Raw genomic sequence first — 18,803 nt, 5'->3', positions numbered from 1 at the left:
TATTGTTTTGTATTATAGTTATATGATTTGTGGTATATAAAAAGATTCAACATTTATCAATAGAAGATGAAGAAATACATTCATACAACCAAGTAATTTAAAATAAAAAGTATAATAAAATCTACTCGCTAAATGGTTTGAAGATTTACTTAATAATTTCATAACAGTGATGTTCCTGTCTGTGGAAAAAATGAAGTAGACTTTAATTAATAAGTTTAAATAAATATTATTTATGCTTACATATGATTAACATTCACTTAATATTTTGTGTTATATTTAATATTTATGTTAAGTTGAGAATGAAGTACATTCGTAAGGAAAAAATAAATCGTGTACTCGTCCCGGCAGCAGCCCCGTGGCACTCAATTTCCCTGGAATTTTCTAGTTTATTATACTGTTGATTAAACTGTTTATTATACTGTTGATTATTATTATTTATATAACAGTTAAACGTATCTGTTAGCCTGCTTCTCAGACCTGACTGCCCTCAGACGTCTGTAACCTCGGCTCCTTCTGCTCCGATGTTCAATTGAGGGAATTAATTCAGCAATTATGGAGCACGGTTTAGTCATTTAAGGTGGAATTATTCATTTCAGGGGACAGGATTTAGTGTCGATGGACTTGTTAATTAATTGAATAATCAGTTTTTAGTGGTGTGTGTGTGTGTGTGTGTGTGTGTGTGTGTGTGTGTGTGTGTGTGTGTGTCGTACGTGTGGTCTGCTGGCTGGTCATCGGGTCGCTGGCCTCCTCTCCGTACATGGCGTAGACGGTCACTGTGTACTCTGTGGCCGGCGTTAATCCCTCCAGCTCCACTTCAGTCACAGAGTCCCCAACTTTCACCTATACAGGCACACACACACACACACACACACACACACAGCATGAAGTATGTAGCATGGTTTATTTAATCGTGTCCTTATCTTTCATCTATCTGTACATTTATCCGTCATCTTCTCGTCCATCATCTAAACTCTCACATTCCTGTTCAGACAAGCAGAGAGGAGAGAGATGAGATTATATAAAATGATTCCTGAACACATTCTTCTTCTTACTTTCAGGAGAGAGATAAAAAAAAAAGTAATGCTGTGTCTCTAATCGTCTGTAAACCTTCCTTCCTTCCTTACTTCCTTCCTTCCTTCCTTCCTAACACCATATCAACTAGTTTGACATGATCTTACATCCTTCCTTCCTTCCTTCCTTCCTTCCTTCCTTCCTTCCTTCCTTCCTTCCTTCCTTCCTTCCTTCCTTCCTAACACCATATCAACTAGTTTGACATGATCTTACATCCTTCCTTCCTTCCTTCCTTCCTTCCTTCCTAACACCATATCAACTAGTTTGGCATGATCTTACATCCTTCCTTCCTTCCTTCTTTCCTTCCTTCCTTCCTACCTAACACCATATCAGCTAGTTTGGCATGATCTTCCTTCCTTCCTTCCTTCCTTCCTACCTAACACCATATCAGCTAGTTTGGCATGATCTTACATCCTTCCTTCCTTCCTTCCTTCCTTCCTTCCTTCCTTCCTTCCTTCCTTCCTTCTTTCCTGTGAGATTATATAAAATGATTCCTGAATACATTCTTCCTCTTACTTTCAGGAGAGAGATAAAAAAACTGTAATGCTGTGTCTCTAATCTGTTCTTCTTTACTTAACTGGAACTATAGATACTTCTAACCGTCAACAGGATGGTCCTTCCTCCCTTCCTTCCTTCCTTCCTTCCTTCCTTCCTCCCTCTCTCTCTTTCCTCCCCCTACCTTCCTCCCTTCCTTCTTTCCTTCCTTCCTCCCTCCCTCCTTTCCTTCCTTCTTCCCTTCATTTCTTCTTTCCTTTCCTTTCCTTCCTATCTCCTTCTTTCCTGTCCTTCCTCTTTCCCTCCCTCCTTCTTTCCTTCCTTCCTTCCTCCCTCCCTCCTTATTTCCTTCTTTCCTTCCTTCCTCCCTCCTTGTCTCTTTCTTTCCTCCCCATTACCTTCCTTTTTTCCTTCCTTCCTACCTTCCTCTTTTTCTTTCTCTCTCCCTCCTACCTTCCTTCTTTCCTTTCCTCCCTTCCTTCCTATCTCTTTTCCTTCATCCCTTCCTTCCTTCCTCCCTCCCCCCTACCTTCCTCCCTCCCTCCCTCCTTTCCTTCCTTCCTCCCTTCCTTCCCCCCTACCTTCCTCCCTCCCTTCCTTCCTTCTTTCCTCTTTTCCTTCCTCCCTCCCTTCCATCCTTCTTTCCTTCCTCCGTCCTTTCTTTCATTCCTCCCTCCTTTCCTTTCCTCCCTTCCTTCCTCCTTCCCTCCCTTTCTTCCTCCCTCTCTTTCCTCTGTCCTTCCTTCCTTCCTTCCTCCCTCCTTCTCTCTCTTTCCTCCCCCCTACCTTGCTCCCTTCTTTCCTTTCCTCCCACTACCTCCCCTTTCCTTTCCTTCATCTTCCTTCCTCCTTTCCTTCCTTCTTCCCTCCCTTCCTTCCTTGACTTCCTTCATGTTTCATCATGTTGAACATGTTCAGAGCAGACGGTTTATATACTCAGAGTTTTATTTTCTCTTCCAGCAGGATGATAAACTCTCTGCTGTTGTGACACAATGTCAACTTTTCTACTCTTCTTATCTTTCACTGTCAGACAAATACAAACCGGACGCATTTATAAAAAGAAGAAAAAACAAACTGTAATGCTGTGTCTCTAATCTCTTCTTCTTTACTTAACTGGAAATTCTCACCATCAATGGAAGGAAGGAAGGAAGGAAGAAAGGAAGGAAGGAAGGAAGAGTAGGAGGACGTTGTAACCACGGTAACCATCACCACATTAATGTCTTTTCCTTCCTCCCTTCTGTCTGTCCTTCCTCCGCCCTTCTTTCCTCTGTCCTTCCTTCCTTCTGTCTGTCCTTCCTCCCTCCTTCTTTCCTCTGTCCTTCCTTCCTTCCTTCCTCCCTCCTTCTTTCCTCTGTCCTTCCTTCCTTCCTTCTTCCTCCCTTCCTTCCTTCTGTCTGTCCTTCCTCCAACCTTCTTTCCTCTGTCCTTCCTTCCTTCCTTTCTTCCGTCCTTCCTTCCTCCTTCTTTCCTGTTCTTCCTTCCTTCCTTTCTTCCGTCCTTCCTTCCTCATTCTTTCCTGTCCTTCCTTCCTGCCTTCTTCTCTCTTTCCTCCCCCCTACCTTCCTCCCTCCTTTCCTTCCTTCTTCGTTCCTCCCTTCCTTCCTTCTTTGTTCTCCCTTCACTCCTTCCTTCCTTCCTTCCTCCCCCCTTCTCTCTCTTTCCTCCCCCTACCTTTTCCCCTTCCTTCTTTCCTCTGTCCTTCCTTCCTTCCTCCCTCCCTCCTTCTCTCTCTTTCCTCCCACCTTCCCTTTCCTTTCCTTCCTTCTTCCTCCCTTACTTTCTCCCTCTTTTCCTTCCTCCCTTCCCTCCCTCCTTCCTTCTTCCTCCCTTCCTTCCTTGACTTTCTTCATGTTTCATCATGTTGAACATGTTCAGAGCAGACGGTTTATATACTCAGAGTTTTATTTTCTCTTCCAGCAGGATGATAAACTCTCTGCTGTCGTGACACAATGTCAACTTTTCTACTTTTCTTATCTTTCACTGTCAGACAAATACAAACCGGACGCATTTATAAAAAGAAGAAAAAGTTAAATTTGGCAGAATGTATTTCTCCATCTGCTCGTCTTGTCGGCTCGTCCCATAAATAAACTGAAATCAGATGTTCTGCCAACAGTTTAGGAGTTCTTCTTCTTCTTCTTCTTCTTCTTCTACTTCTTCTTCCTTCCTTCCTTCCTTCCTGTCTTCTTTACCTTCTTTCCATCTTTCCTTCCTTCCTTCCATCTTTCCTTCCTGTCTTATGTTCCTTCCTTCTTGTCTTCTTTTCCTTTATTCCACATTTCCTTCCATCTTTCCTTCCTGTCTTCTTTTCCTTCCTTCCTTCCTGTCCTTCGTTCCATCTTTCCTTCCTTCCTGTTCCTCTTTCTTCCTTCCATTTTACCTTCCTGTCTTCTTTTCTATCCTTCCATCTTTCCATCCTGTCTTCTGTCCTTTCTTCCATCTTTTCTTCCTTCCTACCTTCCTTCCTTCCTCCCTCCCTTCCTTCCTCACTCCCTTCCTTCTTGTCATCCTTCCATCTTTCCTTCTTATCTTCTTTTCCTTCCTTCCTTCCTTTGTTTTATTTTCCTTCCATCTTTCCTTCCTGTCTTCTGTCCTTCCTTCCTACCTTCCTTCTTTTCCTTCCTTCCTGTCATCCTTCCATCTTTCCTTCTTATCTTCTTTTCCTTCTTATCTTCTTGTCCTTCCTTCCTTCCTTCTTGTCTTCTTTTCCTTCCTTCTTTCCTTCCTTTTTTAAAGGTGCAATACCGCGACTGGCCACTAGGAGGAATCGGCTGCTACTCTGAGCGACGGCGCTTTGATAAAACTTAAATTAGCTGCTGAGATCTTAATTTATAACTTTATATTCTTGGATTAAACTCTGATATATTTCTGGCCTCCTCCTCGTCTGAGACAAGAAGAACATTCTCTCTCTCTCAACCTCCCCACCTCGCCTTCCATCTTATCTTCTTGTTCTTCCTTCCTTCCTGTCTTATTTTCTACCTTCATTCCTTCCTTCCTTCCATCTTTCCTTCCTGTCTTATTTTCTTACCTTCCTGTCTTCTTTTCCATTTTTCCTCCGTCTTCTTTTCCTTCCTTCCTTCCTTCCATCTTCCCTTCCTGTCTTCTTTTCCTTCCTTCCTTCCTGTTTTATTTTCCTTCCTTCCATCCTGTCTTCTTTTCCTTCCTTCCTTCCTTCCATCCTTCATCTTTCCTTCCTGTCTTATTTTCTTACCTTCCTTCCTTCCTTCCTGTCTTCTTTTCCTTCCACCAAATCTCTCTCTCTCTCTCTCTCTCTCTCTCTCTCTCTCTCTCTCTCACTTCTATAAATTGTTGGCATGGATTTACTTTTTGGGGACATGAATCTTTTTAGTCTTTAGTCAAACCCAAATATAAAACCTCCCCACCTCGCCTGCTGTCACTCTGGAAAGCTTACTTCCTGTTCCTCTGTGAGTCAGACCGGACTGTGACACTTTTCCTTTCTTCCTTCCTTCCTTCCATCCTCCCTTCCGTCCTTCCATCCTTCCTTCCTGTCTTATTTTCTTACCTTCCTTCCTTCCTTCCTGTCTTCTTTTCCTTCCTTCCATCTGTCCTTCCTTCCTTCCTTCCATCCTTCTTTCCTTCCATCTTTCCTTCCAGTCTTATTTTCTTACCTACCTTCCTTCCTTCCTTCCTGTCCTTCCTTCCTTCCTTCCTGTCCTTCTTTCCTTCCATCCTTCTTTGCTTCCTTCCTTCCATCTTTCCTTCCTGTCTTATTTTCTTACCTTCCTTCCTTCCTTCCCACTCAAATCTCTCTCTCTCTCATTTCTATAAATCGTTGGCATGGATTTACTTTTTGGGGACATGAATCTTTTTAGTCTTTAGTCAAACCCAAATATAAAACCTCCCCACCTCGCCTGCTGTCACTCTGGAAAGCTTACTTCCTGTTCCTCTGTGAGTCACACCGGACTGTATTTGATTCGGGCTTTTGGCTCTTACGGCAGCGGAGCCTCAGAGCCAGAGAGCTTATCCTCGACACTGGAAAGCATCCATCCTCATTCTCAATTCCTTCCTAAATTATTTTTTATTGCTTTCCGCCTGGAGGGGAATGTGACAGCCGGCGTAATGAGGTCTAATGGGGAAAGGAGAGAGGGGATGGTTGAACCCCTCCGAACCTCCACTCCTCCATCTCATCCATCCATCCATCCATCCATCTCATCCATCCATCTCACCTGTGATCATTTCTTATAACTGGGTCAAATGCCCTATGATTTAGGAAGGAAGGAAGGAAGGAAGGAGGGAGGGAGGGAGGGAGGGAGAAAGGAGGGAGGAAGGAAGGAAGGAGGGAAGGAAGGAAAAGAGGGAGGAAGGATGGGAGGAAAGGCAGGAAGAAGGAAGGAAAGGAGGGAGGGAGGAAGGAAGGAAAGAAGGAGAGAGGGAGGGAGGAAGGAGGGAAGGACAAGAGGAAAGGAGGAAGAAGGAAGGAAAGGAGGGAAGAAGGAAGGAGGGCGGGAGGGAGGGGAGGAGGGAGGAAGGAGGGGAGGAAGGAAGGAAGGAAGAAGGAGGGAGGGAAGGAGGGAGGAAGGAGGGAGGGAAGGAAGGGAGGAAGGAAGGCAGGCAGAAGGAAGGAAAGAAAGACAGAGGAAATAAGGAAGGAAGGAAAGGAGGGAGGAAGGAAGGAAAGAGGGAAGGTAGGAAGGGAGGAAGAAGAACAGAGGAAAGAAGGAAGGGAGGAAGGAAGGAAGGAAGGCAGGAAGGAAGGAAGGAGGGAAGGTAGGAAGGAAGGAAAGGAGGGGAGGAAGGTAAAGGAAACTCCCTCATTTATCAGCCTGTCTTAATGTGTGTACTTTTACACTGATACTCGTCTTTCATCACCATGGAGACGCTTCCTGTCAGACCTGAGACCTGATGGATGTGTTTTTACTGCATGTTGGTAAAAGTTTATTTGCAGCTGTCTGTTTTTAATCCTAATAAGGAAGGGAGAGGGGAAGGAAATGAGGAGGGAGGGAGGGAGGTAGGGAGGGAGGGAGGGAGGAAGGAAAGAAAGGAAGGAAGGGAGGAAGAAGGAAGGAAGCAGGGAGGGAGGAAGGAAAGGAAAGAAGGAAACAAGGACAGAGGAAGGAAGGAAGGAAGGGAGGGAGGAGGGAGGGAGGAAAGAAGGGAGGAAGGAAGGAAAGGAAAGAAGGAAGGAAGGAAAAGAGGGAAGGAAGGACGGAACAAAAGGAAGGAAAAGAGGGAGGAAGGAAGGTAGGACAGAGGGAGAAAGGAAAAGAGGAAGGAAGGAAAGAAGGATAGAGGAAAGAAGGAAGGAAGCAAGGAAGGAAAGAAGGGAAGAAGAAGAAAGGAAAGGAGGGAGGGAGTGAAGGAAAGGAAGGAAGGAAGGAAGCAAGGAAGGAAGAAGAGAGGAAAGGAGGGAGGAACGGAGGAAGGGAGGAAGAAAGAAGGAAAGGAGGGAGGAAGGAAGGAAGGAAGGAAGGAAGGAAGGAAAGAAGGAAGGAAAGGAGGGAGGAAGGAAGGAAAGAGGGAAGGTAGGAAGGAAGGAAAGGAGGGGAGGAAGGTAAAGTAAAGGAAACTCCCTCATTTATCAGCCTGTCTTAATGTGTGTACTTTTACACTGATACTCGTCTTTCGTCACCATGGAGACGCTTCCTGTCAGACCTGAGACCTGATGGATGTGTTTTTACTGCATGTTGGTAAAAGTTTATTTGCTTCCTGTCTGTTTTTAATCCTAATGAGGAAGGGAGAGGGGAAGGAAATGAGGAGGGAGGGAGGGAGGGAGGAAGGAAAGAAAGGAAGGAAGGGAGGAAGAAGGAAGGAAGCAGGGAGGGAGGAAGGAAAGGAAAGAAGGAAACAAGGACAGAGGAAGGAAGGAAGGAAGGAAGGAAGGAAGGAAGAAGAGAGGAAAGGAGGGAGGAACGGAGGAAGGGAGGAAGAAGGAAGGAAAGGAGGGAGGAAGGAAGGAAAGAAGAAGGGAGGAAGAAGGAAGGAAAGGAGGGAGGAAGGAAGGAAATAAGGAGGGAGGGAGGAAGGAGGGAAGGCAGGAAGAAGGAAGGAAAGGAGGGAGGAAGGAGGGAAGGAAGGAAGGAAGGAAGGAAAGGAGGGAGGAAGGAAGGAAAGAGGGAAGGTAGGAAGGGAGGAAGAAGAACAGAGGAAAGAAGGAAGGGAGGAAGGCAGGAAGGAAGGGAGGAAGAAGGAAGGAAAGAAGGAAGGGAGGAAGGAAAGAAGAAGGGAGGAAGAAGGAAGGAAAGGAGGGAGGAAGGAAGGAAATAAGGAGGGAGGGAGGGAGGAAGGAGGGAAGGCAGGAAGAAGGAAGGAAAGGAGGGAGGAAGGAAGGAAAGAGGGAAGGTAGGAAGGGAGGAAGAAGAACAGAGGAAAGAAGGAAGGGAGGAAGGCAGGAAGGAAGGCAGGAAGGAAGGAAGGAGGGAAGGAAGGAAGGAAGGAAGGAAAGGAAAGGAGGGGAGGAAGGTAAAGGAAACTCCCTCATTTATCAGCCTGTCTTAATGTGTGTACTTTTACACTGATACTCGTCTTTCATCACCATGGAGACGCTTCCTGTCAGACCTGAGGCCTGATGGATGTGTTTTTACTGCATGTTGGTAAAAGTTTATTTGCAGCTGTCTGTTTTTAATCTTCGTTCCATTCGTGTTAAATCCAGCGATGAGTCGAGTATCTACTTTTAGGGAACGCTGCCAAACTCACTGCACAGGAAACTGAGATCAGACGAGCTCACTGACAACTAAAGAACTCACATTTATATCACAGCCTGATCTTTCTTTCCTTCCTTCCTTCCTTCCTCCCTTCCTTCCTGTCTTCTTTTCTTTCCTTCCTTCCTGTCATCTTTTCCTTCCTTCCTTCCTTCCTACCTATTCTTTTCCTTCCTTCCATCTTTCCTTCCTGTCATCTTTTCTTTCCTTCCTTCCTACCTATTCTTTTCCTTCCTTCCATCTTTCCTTCCTGTCTTCTTTTCCTTCCTTCCTTCCTTCCTGCCTTCCACCTTTCCTTCCTTCCTTCCTGCCTTTCATCCTGTCTTCTTTTCCTTCCTTCCTTCCAGTCTTCTTTTGCTTCCTTCCTTCATTCCTTCCTTCCTTCCATCTTTCCTTCCTGTCTTATTTTCCTTCCTTCCTGTCTTCTCTTCCTTCCTATTCTTTTCCTTCCTTCCACCTTTCCTTCCTTCCTTCCATTCTTCTTTTCTTTCCTTCCTTCTTTCCTTCCTTCCATCTTTCCTTCCTTCCTTCCTGCCTTCTTTTCTTTCCTTCCTTCCTGTCATCTTTTCTTTCCTTCCTTCCTACCTATTCTTTTCCTTCCTTCCATCTTTCCTTCCTTCCTTCCTTTCTTCTTGTATTCTTTTCCTTCCTTCCTTCCTTCCTTCCTTCCCGTCTTCTTTTCCTTCCTTCCTTCCTGTCTTCTTTTCCTCCCTTCCATCCTTCCTTCCTTCCTGTCTTCTTTTCCTCCCTTCCATCCTTCCTTCTTTCCTCGCTCCCTCCTCCCTCCCTCCCCTTCTTCCCTCCCATCCTTCTTTCCTTCCCTCTCTTCCTTCTTCCTCTCTTCCATCCTTCCTCCCTTCCTTCTATCACATAGTTATATACTCTAGTTTCAACTGGGAAGCCTGACCTTTCTTTCCTTCCTTCCTTCCTTCCTGTCATCTTTTCCTTCCTTCCTTCCTTCCTTCCTTCCTTCCTTCCTTCCTTCCTTCCTTCCTGTCTTCTTTTCCTTCCTTCATTCATTCCTTCCTGTCTTCTCTTCCTTCCTATTCTTTTCCTTCCTTCCTTCCTTCTTTTCCTTCCTTCCTTTCTTCCTTCTTTCCTGTCTTTTCCTTCCTTCCTGCCTTCTTTTCTTGTCTTCTTTTCCTTCATTCCTGTCTTCTTTCCTTCCTTCCATCTTTCATTCCTGTCTTCTTTCCCTTCTTTCCTTCCTTCCTTCCTTCCACCTGTCCTTCCTACTTACCTTCCTTCCTTTCTTCCATCTCTCCTCCCTAGCTTCCTTTTTTCCTTTCCTTCCTTTCATCTGTCCTTCCTCCCTACCTTCCTTTTTTCCTTCCTTCCTTCCTTCCTTCCTTTCATCTGTCCTCCCTACCTTCCTTTTTTCCACCTGTCCTTCCTACTTACCTTCCTTCCTTTCTTCCATCTCTCCTCCCTAGCTTCCTTTTTTCCTTTCCTTCCTTCCATCTGTCCTTCCTCCCTACCTTCCTTCCTTCCTTCCATCTGTCCTCCCTACCTTCCTTTTTTCCACCTGTCCTTCCTACTTACCTTCCTTCCTTTCTTCCATCTCTCCTCCCTAGCTTCCTTTTTTCCTTTCCTTCCTTCCATCTGTCCTTCCTCCCTACCTTCCTTTTTTCTTTCCTTCCTTCCATCTGTCCTTCCTCCCTACCTTCCTTCCATCTGTCCTTCCACCCTACCTTCCTTTTTTCCTTTCTTAGTTCCTTCCTTCCTTTCTTCCATCTGTCCTTCCTTCCATCTGTCCTCCCTAGCTTCCTTTTTTCCCTTTCCTTCCTTCCATCTGTCCTTCCTCCCTAGATTCCTTTTTTCCTTCCTTCCTTCCACACGCAAATACACACACACACACCCACTCTCTCTCTCTCTCCCTCCCACCTCCCTCCCTCCCTCCCTCCCTCCCTCCCTCCCTCTCACCTCCTTCTCGTCGGCCAGGTCTCCCTCCGTCAGCGGAGCGTAGAGGATCATGTACCCAGAAGCCCCGGCGGCGGTCCTCCAGCGGACCCTCATGGTGCTGTGAGTGATGTCAAACAGCTGCAGGTCGTTGACCATCGGCAGAGCCACTGAAACACACACATCACATCACGTCCTTCATTTATTATATATATCATATTAATACTTTACCTCTCCTCCTCTCTCCTCTCTCCTCCTCTCCTCTCCTTTCCTCTCCTCTCTCCTCCTCTCTCCTCTCCTCTTCCTCCTCTCCTCCTCCTCCTCCTCTCCTTTCCTTCTCCTCTCCTCCTCTCCTCTCCTTCTCGTCTCCTCCTTTCCTCCTCCTCCTCTCCTCCTCTCTTCCTCCTCCCCTCTCCTCTCCTCCTCCTCCTCCTCCTCTCCTTTCCTTCTCCTCTCCTTCTCCTCTTCTCCTCTCCTCTCCTCCTCCTTGTCTCCTCCTCCTCCTCTCCTCCTTTCCTCCTCCTCTTCTCTTCCTCCTCCCCTCTCCTCTCCTCCTCCCCCTTTCCTTTCCCTCTCCTCTCCTCCTCCTCTCTCCTCTCCTCCTCCTCCTCTCCTCTCCTGCTCCTCCTCCTCTCCTCTCCTTTCCTTTCCTCTCCTCATCCTCCTCCCCTCTCCTCCTCCTCTCCTCCTCCTTGTCTCCTCCTCCTCCTCTCCTTTCCCTCTCCTCTCCTCCTCCTTGTCTCCTCCTCCTCCTCTCCTCTCCTTTCCTTTTCCTCTCCTCCTCTCCTCTCCTCTCCTTCTCCTCTCCTTTCCCTCTCCTCTCCTTCTCCTCTCCTTTCCCTCTCCTCTTCCCTCCTCCTCTCTTCTCCTCTCCTCCTCCTCTCCTCTCCTTCTCCTCTCCTCCTTTCCTCCTCTCTTCCTCCTCCTTTCCTCCTCCTCCTCTCCTCCTCCTCTCCTTCTCCTCTCACACATCATATTATTCATTTATTATATATATGAATAAATAATATGTGGACTTTATATCGTTTTTAGCCTTCCTGTCGTCCTCCTGGGTCAAATTGACCCCGTCTCTTTTGACTGTTCCTTCTTTCCTTCCTTCCTTCCTTCCTTCCCTCCTCCTCCTTCTTCTTCTTCTTCTCCTCCTTCTCCTCCTCCTCCTCCTCCTCCTCCTCCTCCTCCTCCTCCTCCTTCTCCTCTCTTTATCCTGTCAGTCTTTCCTTTCAGGTTTACTCGTTGCCTCATCCAGTCAAACGGAGGCGGCTTTACCTCCGGAGCAAAAAACCTCATTAACTTTCCTACAAGGACGATCTGCAACTTAGCATTCATCCTCCAACCGTCAGCAAGGAGTAGCAGGAGGAGAATCCTGCTCCTCATGCAATATAAACACTGAGACTTACGTGTGGTGGCGCTTCCTCTCAGGGCTTCGCTGGCGGAGCTGCGATAGATGGCGAACACGGCCACCTGGTACTCCGTCAGAGAGTTCAGGTAGTTCAGCTCCACACTGTTCTCCGTCCCCTGGACCACCTGAAGAAAGACATAACATACTGGGTCTGAGTCTGAGAGCTACAATACAACAGAGTATCAGGGCCATAAGAGGGAAATACATACATGAATAAATACAATTAAGAAGCAGTTTCTTCCAAGTCCGTGTTGTTCTTTCTTCCACACAGACTCAGTCGTTTGCACAATTGATTCAAAGTTTTTCCTTATTTGTGAAACTGATACAAGCAGGAAGAGTTCTCCTAATATTACGACTTTATTCTCGTAATGTTACGACTTTAATGTTACGACTCTAGCTTCATTGTTGATTTTCATTGTGCTTCTCTCCTCTCCTTCCTCTCTCTCCTCTCTACTCCAACCGGTCGAGGCAGATGTTCTCCCACTCTGAGTCTGGTTCTGAGGTTACTTCCTGTTAAAAGGGAGTTTTTTCTCTCCACTGTGTCTCATGTGGGAATGTTGGGTCTCTTTAAAGTTAAAACCTGAAGAGTTGGGTTTAGAACCTGCTCTATGTGGAAAGAGCCTTGAGATAACTCTGTTGTGATTTGGCGCTTTATAAATAAAGATTGATTGATTGACTTTATTCTCTCAATATTACGACTTTTTTCTCGTAGACCTAATATCACTTTATTTCTCGTAATATTCCGACTTTTTTTTGCAATCTTACGACCTGCTGCTCCTCCACGTCGAGAGGAGCCAGATGAGGAGGCTCGGGCATCTAATCAGGATGCCTCCCGGACGCCTCCCTGGTGAGGTGTTCAGGGACCGTCCCACCGGTAGGAGACCCCGGACACGCTGGAGAGACTATGTCTCTCGGCTGGCCTGGGAACGCCTCGGGGTCCCCCTGGAAGAGCTGGACGAAGTGGCTGGGGAGAGTGAAGTCTGGGCTTCCCTGCTTAGGCTGCTGCCCCCCCGACCCGACCCCGGATAAAGCGCGAAGAGGACGGTAACGGTAACAACTTTTTTCTCGTAATATTTTGACTTAAAAAAAGTCAAAGACCAAAAAAAATGCTCTTATTCTGGCCCTAATACTCCTTTGTACTAAAACACTGCTGTCCATGTCAGAACATTTTAATTTTTATAACTTTATAACCTTTTCTTTTTTTTAGTCGTTTCATCTCTGAGGAGGGATTTAAATCACTGACTCCATTATTCTGCAAAAATAACTTTAATCATCTCTAGTTTCGTGCTCTTTTGTAACAAACGGCAGCACTTGTGTGTGTCAAAAAGTATTAACATTTCCCAAAAGCCCCCTCTACCCCTCTCTGCCCCCCCCCCCTCTCCCCTCTGCCCCCCCCCCCCTCGTTTATTAGCCCATCACATATTGCAAAGAAGCACCACATGTTGCTGCAGGCGTTGAGCTCTCCTCCAAAGAGATTTAAATGAAGTGGAACTAGATCAGATTAGCTTTGATGAAACCTCAGTTTTTTTTTTTTCCTCGTGGGGAAAACGAGTCGTTCCAGCTGCAAGTTGTAATAAACATCAAAGAGAAATAAGAGAGGGGGGGTGGAGGGTTAGGGTTAGGGTATGGGGGGGGGGGGGGGCTGTTGTATAAACATAAATATAAACTCAGGATCATTACAGTAGAGCTTATTTAATGCAGGTAGGAGACATTTAACCCTCGTGTCGTCCTCCCGGGTCAAATTGACCCTGTCTAATTCTTCCTTCCTCCCTTCCTTCCTTCCTTCCTTCCTTCCTTCTGTACTTCCTTTTCCCCCTTTCTTCCCTCCTTCCTCCCTCCTTTCCTTTCCTTTGTTTTCCTCCCTTCCTCCCTCCTTTCCTTCCTTCTTACTTCCTTCCTCGCTCCCTTCTTTCCTTCCTTCTTTCCTACCTTCCTTCCTTCCTTTTCCTTTCCTCCCTCCTTTCCTTCCTTCTTTCCTTTCCTCCTTCCTTCCTCCCTTCCTTTCCTCCCTCCTTTCCTTCCTTCCTTCCTTGCTTCCTTCCTTCTTCCTTTCTCCCTCCTTTCCTCCCTTCTGTACTTCCTCCATCCCCATTTCTTCCCTCCCTCCTTCCTTCCTTCCTTCCTTCCTCCCTCCCTCCTCTGTCCTTCTTTCCTCCCTTCCTTCTGTACTTCCTTCATCCCTCCTTTCCTTCGTTCTTACTTCCTTCCTCCCTCCCTCCTTTCCTTCCTCCTTCCCTCCTTCCTCCCTCCCTCCCTCCCTCTTCCTTCTTCCTCCCTCCCTCCCTTCCTTCCTTCTTCCTCCCTCCCTCCCTCCTTCCTTCTTCCTTCCTCCCTCCCTCCCTCCCTTCTTTCCTCCCTCCTTTCCTTCCTTCTTCCTTCTTACTTCCTTCCTCCCTCCTTTCCGTTCCTTTCCTTTCCTCCCTTCCTCCTCCTTTCCTTCCTTCTTCCTTCCTCCCTCCTTTCCTCCCTCCTTTCCTTTCCTTTCCCCCCTTCCTTCCTCCCTCCTTTCCTTCCTTCTTCCTTCCTTCCTCCCTCCTTTCTTTCCTTCTTCCTTCCTCCCTCCTTTCCTTCCCTCATTCCTTCCTCCCTCCTTTCCTCCCTTCTTCCTTCCCTCCTTTCCTTCCTTCCTTGACTCGAGGACAACAGGAGGGTTAAGAGACAGGAAGTTCAAATAGCCGTTTTATATATTTAACCTGAAACATAAATCACATATTAAATCTGTGAAGTCGAGGAAACTCATTAAAAAGGTTAAAATCAACTCTGCATGAATTAATGAAATGTAAAGTATTATTATCATATGTTGAAGCTTCAGGCGTTAACTTCATATTCTGATTCATAATTAGTCTCTATACCTTTAATACATGTTTGATTCATCCTGAACCCTCCTGTTGTCCACGAGTCAAGGAAGGAAGGAGGAAGAAGGAAGGAAAGAAGGAAAAAGGAAGGAAAGGAGGGAAGGAGGGAAGGAAAGGAGGAAAAAGGAAGGAAAATGAGGGAGGGAGGGAGGGAGGAAGGAAGGGAGGAAGAAGGAAGGAAGGGAGGAAGAAGGAAGGGAGGAAGGAAAGGAAGGAAGGAAAGAACGGAAGGATGGAGGAAACAAGGAAGGACGGTAGGAGGGAAGGAGAGAGGGAAGGAGGAAGGAAGGAAGGGAAGGAAAGGAGCAAGGGAGAGAGAAAGGAAAAGAGGAAGGAAGGAAGGAAGGAAAGAAGGAAAAAGGAAGGAAAGGAGGGAAGGAAGGAAGGAAGGAAAGAAGACGGAAGAAAGGTGGATGGAGGAGGGAAAGAAGGAAGGAAGGAGGAAGGAAGGAAGGAAGGAAAGAAGGAAGGAAAGAAGGACGGAAGAAAGGTGGATGGAGGAGGGAAAGAAGGAAGGAAGGAAAGGAAGGAAGGAAGGATGGAAGGAAAGGAGGGAGAAAGGAAGAGAGGAAGGAAGGAAGGAGTGAGGGGAGGATAGAAGGACGGAAGAAAGGGGGATGGAGGAGGAAAAGAAGGAAGGAAGGAAGGAAGGAAGGAAGGAAGAGTCAAAACAGACGGGGTCAATTTGACCGGAGGACGACAGGAAGGTTAATAAAGAGTATTCTGTTTATTTAGAAATCACTATTTTATCCTCCAGGAGAAGATTTTATAGATTTTATAGATTTTATAGATTATAAAGAATAAAGCAACATGTCTGAATGTCTAATTTTAACATTATGTAAAGGTTAATAAACTCATTATATAACATAGCAGACAAAACTTTTAAATTACCTTACTGGGATTTATTCATGTCCAATAAATACCATAACCCTCCCTCATCCTTCCTCTTCCTTCTTCCTCCTTCCTCTACCTTCCTCTTTCTCCTCTTTCCTCTTTCTTCCTCCTCCTTCCTCCCTCTCACGCCTCCTTCTCCCTCCTCATTCCTCTCCCCTCCTCCTCCACCTCCTTTCTCTTCCTCCTCCTTCTTTCTCCTCCTTTCCCCCTCTTCATCCTCCTCTTCCTCCCTCTTTCTTTCTTTTCCTTCCTCTTCCTCCTACTCCTCCCTCTTCCTCCTCCTTCCTCTTTCTTTCTCTTCCTTCCTCCTCCTTTCTCTTCTTTCCTCTCCCTCCTCCTCCCTCTTCCTCCTTCCTCTTCCTCCTCGTCCTTCTTCCTCTTCCTCCTCCTCCCTCTTCCTTTCTCCGCCTCTGTCTTCCTCCTTCCTCTTCCCTCTTTCTTTCTTTTCCTTCCTCTTCCTCCTCCCTCTTTCTCCTTCCTCCTCATTTATCCTCCTCCTCCTCCCTCCCTGTCCTCTTCCTCCTCCTCTTCCTCCTCTCCCCTCTTCCTCCTCTTCCTACTCCTTCTTCCTCCCTCCTCCTCCCTCTTTCTCCCTCTTCCTTCCTCTTTCTTTTCTCTTCCTTCTCCTTCTCCCTCTTGCTCCTCCCTCTTGCTTCCTCTTCTTCTCCCCCCTCCTCCTCCTTCCTCTTCCTCCTTCCTCTTCCTCTTCCTCTCTATGACAGCATCCTATCTAAAGTGAAGCCCCGTCTCTTCAGGACAAACTCAGGGAACAAAAGTCTCTCACCATGAGCTTCATGGAGGAGATGAAATAGATGAAATAGACCTCAGCGAGCCGATCAGGCAGATATATAAATCTGAAGCGAGACGTACTGAGGCACATTTACTTCAACTGTCAACGAGAGAGAAAGAAAAGAAGAGAAGATGATGTGGATGATGACACTCCCTCCCTCCCTCCCTTCCTTCCTTCCATCTGTCCTTCCTTCTTTCCTCTCTTCTTTTCCTTCGTTCCTTTCTTCTTTGCTTTCTTCGTTTCTTTCCTCCCTTCCTTCCTATTTCCCTTCCGTCCCTCCTCCCTTCCTTACTTCCTTCCTTCCCTCCATCTGTCCTTCCTTCCTTCCTGCCTGCCTGCCTTCCTTCCTTCCTTCCTTCCTTCCTGCCTCCCTCCCTCCCTCCATCTGTCCTTCCTTCTTTCCTCTCTTCTTTTCCTTCGTTCCTTTCTTCTTTGCTTTCTTCGTTTCTTTCCTCCCTTCCTTCCTATTTCCCTTCCTTCCCTCCTCCCTTCCTTCCTTCCTTCCCTCCATCTGTCCTTCCTTCCTTCCTGCCTGCCTTCCTTCCTTCCTTCCTTCCTTCCTGCCTCCCTCCCTCCATCTGTCCTTCCTTCTTTCCTCTCTTCTTTTCCTTCCTTCTTTGCTTTCTTCGTTCATTCGTTCCTTCCTTTCTTTGTTCCTTCCTACCTTCTTCCTTCCTTCCTTCCCCTCCCTCTTCCTCCTTCCTCTTCCTCTTCCTCTCTATGACAGCATCCTATCTAAAGAGAAGCTCTGTCTCTCCAGGACAAACTCTGGGAACAAATGTCATCCTCTTCCTCCTCCTCCCTCTCCCTCCCCCTCCTTCCTCCTCCTCCTCCTCCTCCTCCTCCTTCCTCCTTCCTCCTCCTCCTCCTCTCTATGACAGCATCCTATCTAAAGTGAAGCCCCGTCTCTTCAGGACAAACTCAGGGAACAACAGTCTCTCACCATGAGCTTCATGGAGGAGATGAAATAGATGAAATAGACCTCAGCGAGCCGATCAGGCAGATATATAAATCTGAAGCGATACGTACTGAGGCACATTTACTTCAACTGTCAACGGGAGAGAAAGAAAAGAAGAGAAGCGATGTGGATGATGACACCGACGACAGATCTGAGCCAGAGGGAGATTCTTCTGAGCTCGACAGACTAAACATTTGGCAGCCGGTGCTCTGCGGGGGAAGTGTGGTGGAGTCAGTATGTTCACGTCCTTTACTTAAAGACAAGACGCTAAACTTCAGGATAGAAACTCCATTACAAGTAATTACTGTGAAAATGTCTCTGAGATAAAAGCATATTTATATATCCATATATTTTTATATATGTATATATAAATATATAAAAAATATATACACTGTAGCTAAATGTACTGAAAGTGAGAATTAACCCCAACAGACTGTTCATAGTTATATAAAGGGTGCCTTCCTTAGGGTGCCTTCCTTCCTTCCTTCCCTCCATCTGTCCTTCCTTCTTTCCTTCCTTCCTTCCCTCCATCTGTCCTTCCTTCCTTCCCTCCATCTGTCCTTCCTTCCTTCCTTCCCTCTTTCCTCTCTTCTTTTCCTTCCTGCCTTCCTTCCTTCCCTCCATCTGTCCTTCCTTCTTTCCTTCCCTCCATCTGTCCTTCCTTCCTTCCTTCTTTCATTCCTTCCTTCCATCTGTCCTTCCTTCTTTCCTCTCTTCTTTTCCTTCCTTCCTTTCTTCATTTGTTCCTTCCTTCCTTCCTTCCATCTGTCCATCCTACCTTCGTTCTTTCCTTCCTTTTTTCCTTTCTTCCTCCCTCCCTTCCTTCCTTCCCTCCCTCCCTCCCTATTTTCCTTCCTTCCTTCCTTCCTTCCTTCCTTCCATCAGCTGTAAGTGTTCCAGCTGTGTTGTCATGGATACTGACATGATTGATAAGGGAGATTATTTCTTATAAAGCAACATTTATCTCATGTATTTGATGAATAAAGTGGATTTAATTGGTACTGTGACTCCATTTAAGCCCACGTGATGATTCATTTACTAAATATAAAGAAAAATATAGATTTCAAAGAATTAAAACCAGTAATATATGTATTCAGTAAAATGACTTCAGACCTTTTCATCGGGCTGTCCTCCGCTGGCTGGATAATAAACCACTCTGTACTTCTCCACCTGGCCCGGAGCGTGAGTCCACGTCACCCGAAAACTACGAGCTGTGATGTCAGAGGTCACCAGGTCACGGGGCGGAGCCACAGAGGCGGGCGGGGGGGCAGGTTCTCCCTCCACCTGCAGAAAGGGAAGAAGAAGAAGAAGAAGAGAAATCACGACACTGCATCTATTTTATGTGAATACGTGTAATAAATACTGAAGGGAGGAAGGAAGGTAGGGAGGAAGGGAGGAAGGAAGGGAGGAAGAAAGTAAGGAGGGAAGGAAAAGAAAGAAGGAAGGAGGAAGGAAAGAAGGGATGAAGGAAGGGAGGGAGGAAGGGAGGGAGGAAGGAAAGAAGGGAGGAAGGAAAGGTGGGAGGAAGGAAGGAGGGGAAGAAGAGAAGGAAAGGAGGAGGATGGAAAGAAGGAAGGAAGGACGGAAGGAAGGGAGGAAGAAGGAAGGAAGGAAGGAAGGAAGGGAGGAAGAAAAGAAGGAGGGAGGGAGGGAGGGAGGAAGGAAGAAGGAAGGAAAGGAGGAAGAAGGAAGGGAGGAAGGGAGGAAAGGAGGAAGAAAGGGAGGGAGAAAGGAAAAGAGAAAGGGAGGAAGGAAGGAACGATGGACAGAGGAAAGAAGGAAGCGA

At 46.6% G+C, this 18,803-nt stretch overlaps 1 protein-coding gene across 1 annotated transcript; it reads right to left on the bottom strand.

The window, feature by feature from the left end:
- Window positions 1–710: 710 nt before the first annotated feature.
- Window positions 711–18,301, bottom strand: LOC128354769 (collagen alpha-1(XIV) chain-like; the record flags this gene model as incomplete). The annotated part of the gene is made up of 4 exons (XM_053314937.1): window positions 711–840; window positions 10,146–10,291; window positions 11,519–11,645; window positions 18,131–18,301. Coding segments are annotated over 4 exons (574 nt in total), but the record flags the coding sequence as incomplete, so codon positions are not given.
- Between the last annotated feature and the right edge of the window lie 502 nt (window positions 18,302–18,803).

The sequence above is a fragment of the Scomber japonicus genome, unplaced genomic scaffold (assembly GCF_027409825.1).
Source record: "Scomber japonicus isolate fScoJap1 unplaced genomic scaffold, fScoJap1.pri scaffold_551, whole genome shotgun sequence".
NCBI lineage: Eukaryota > Metazoa > Chordata > Actinopteri > Scombriformes > Scombridae > Scomber > Scomber japonicus.
The sequence above is the reverse complement of the archived record's forward strand: the minus strand, read 5'-3'. Positions and strand labels throughout refer to the sequence as shown.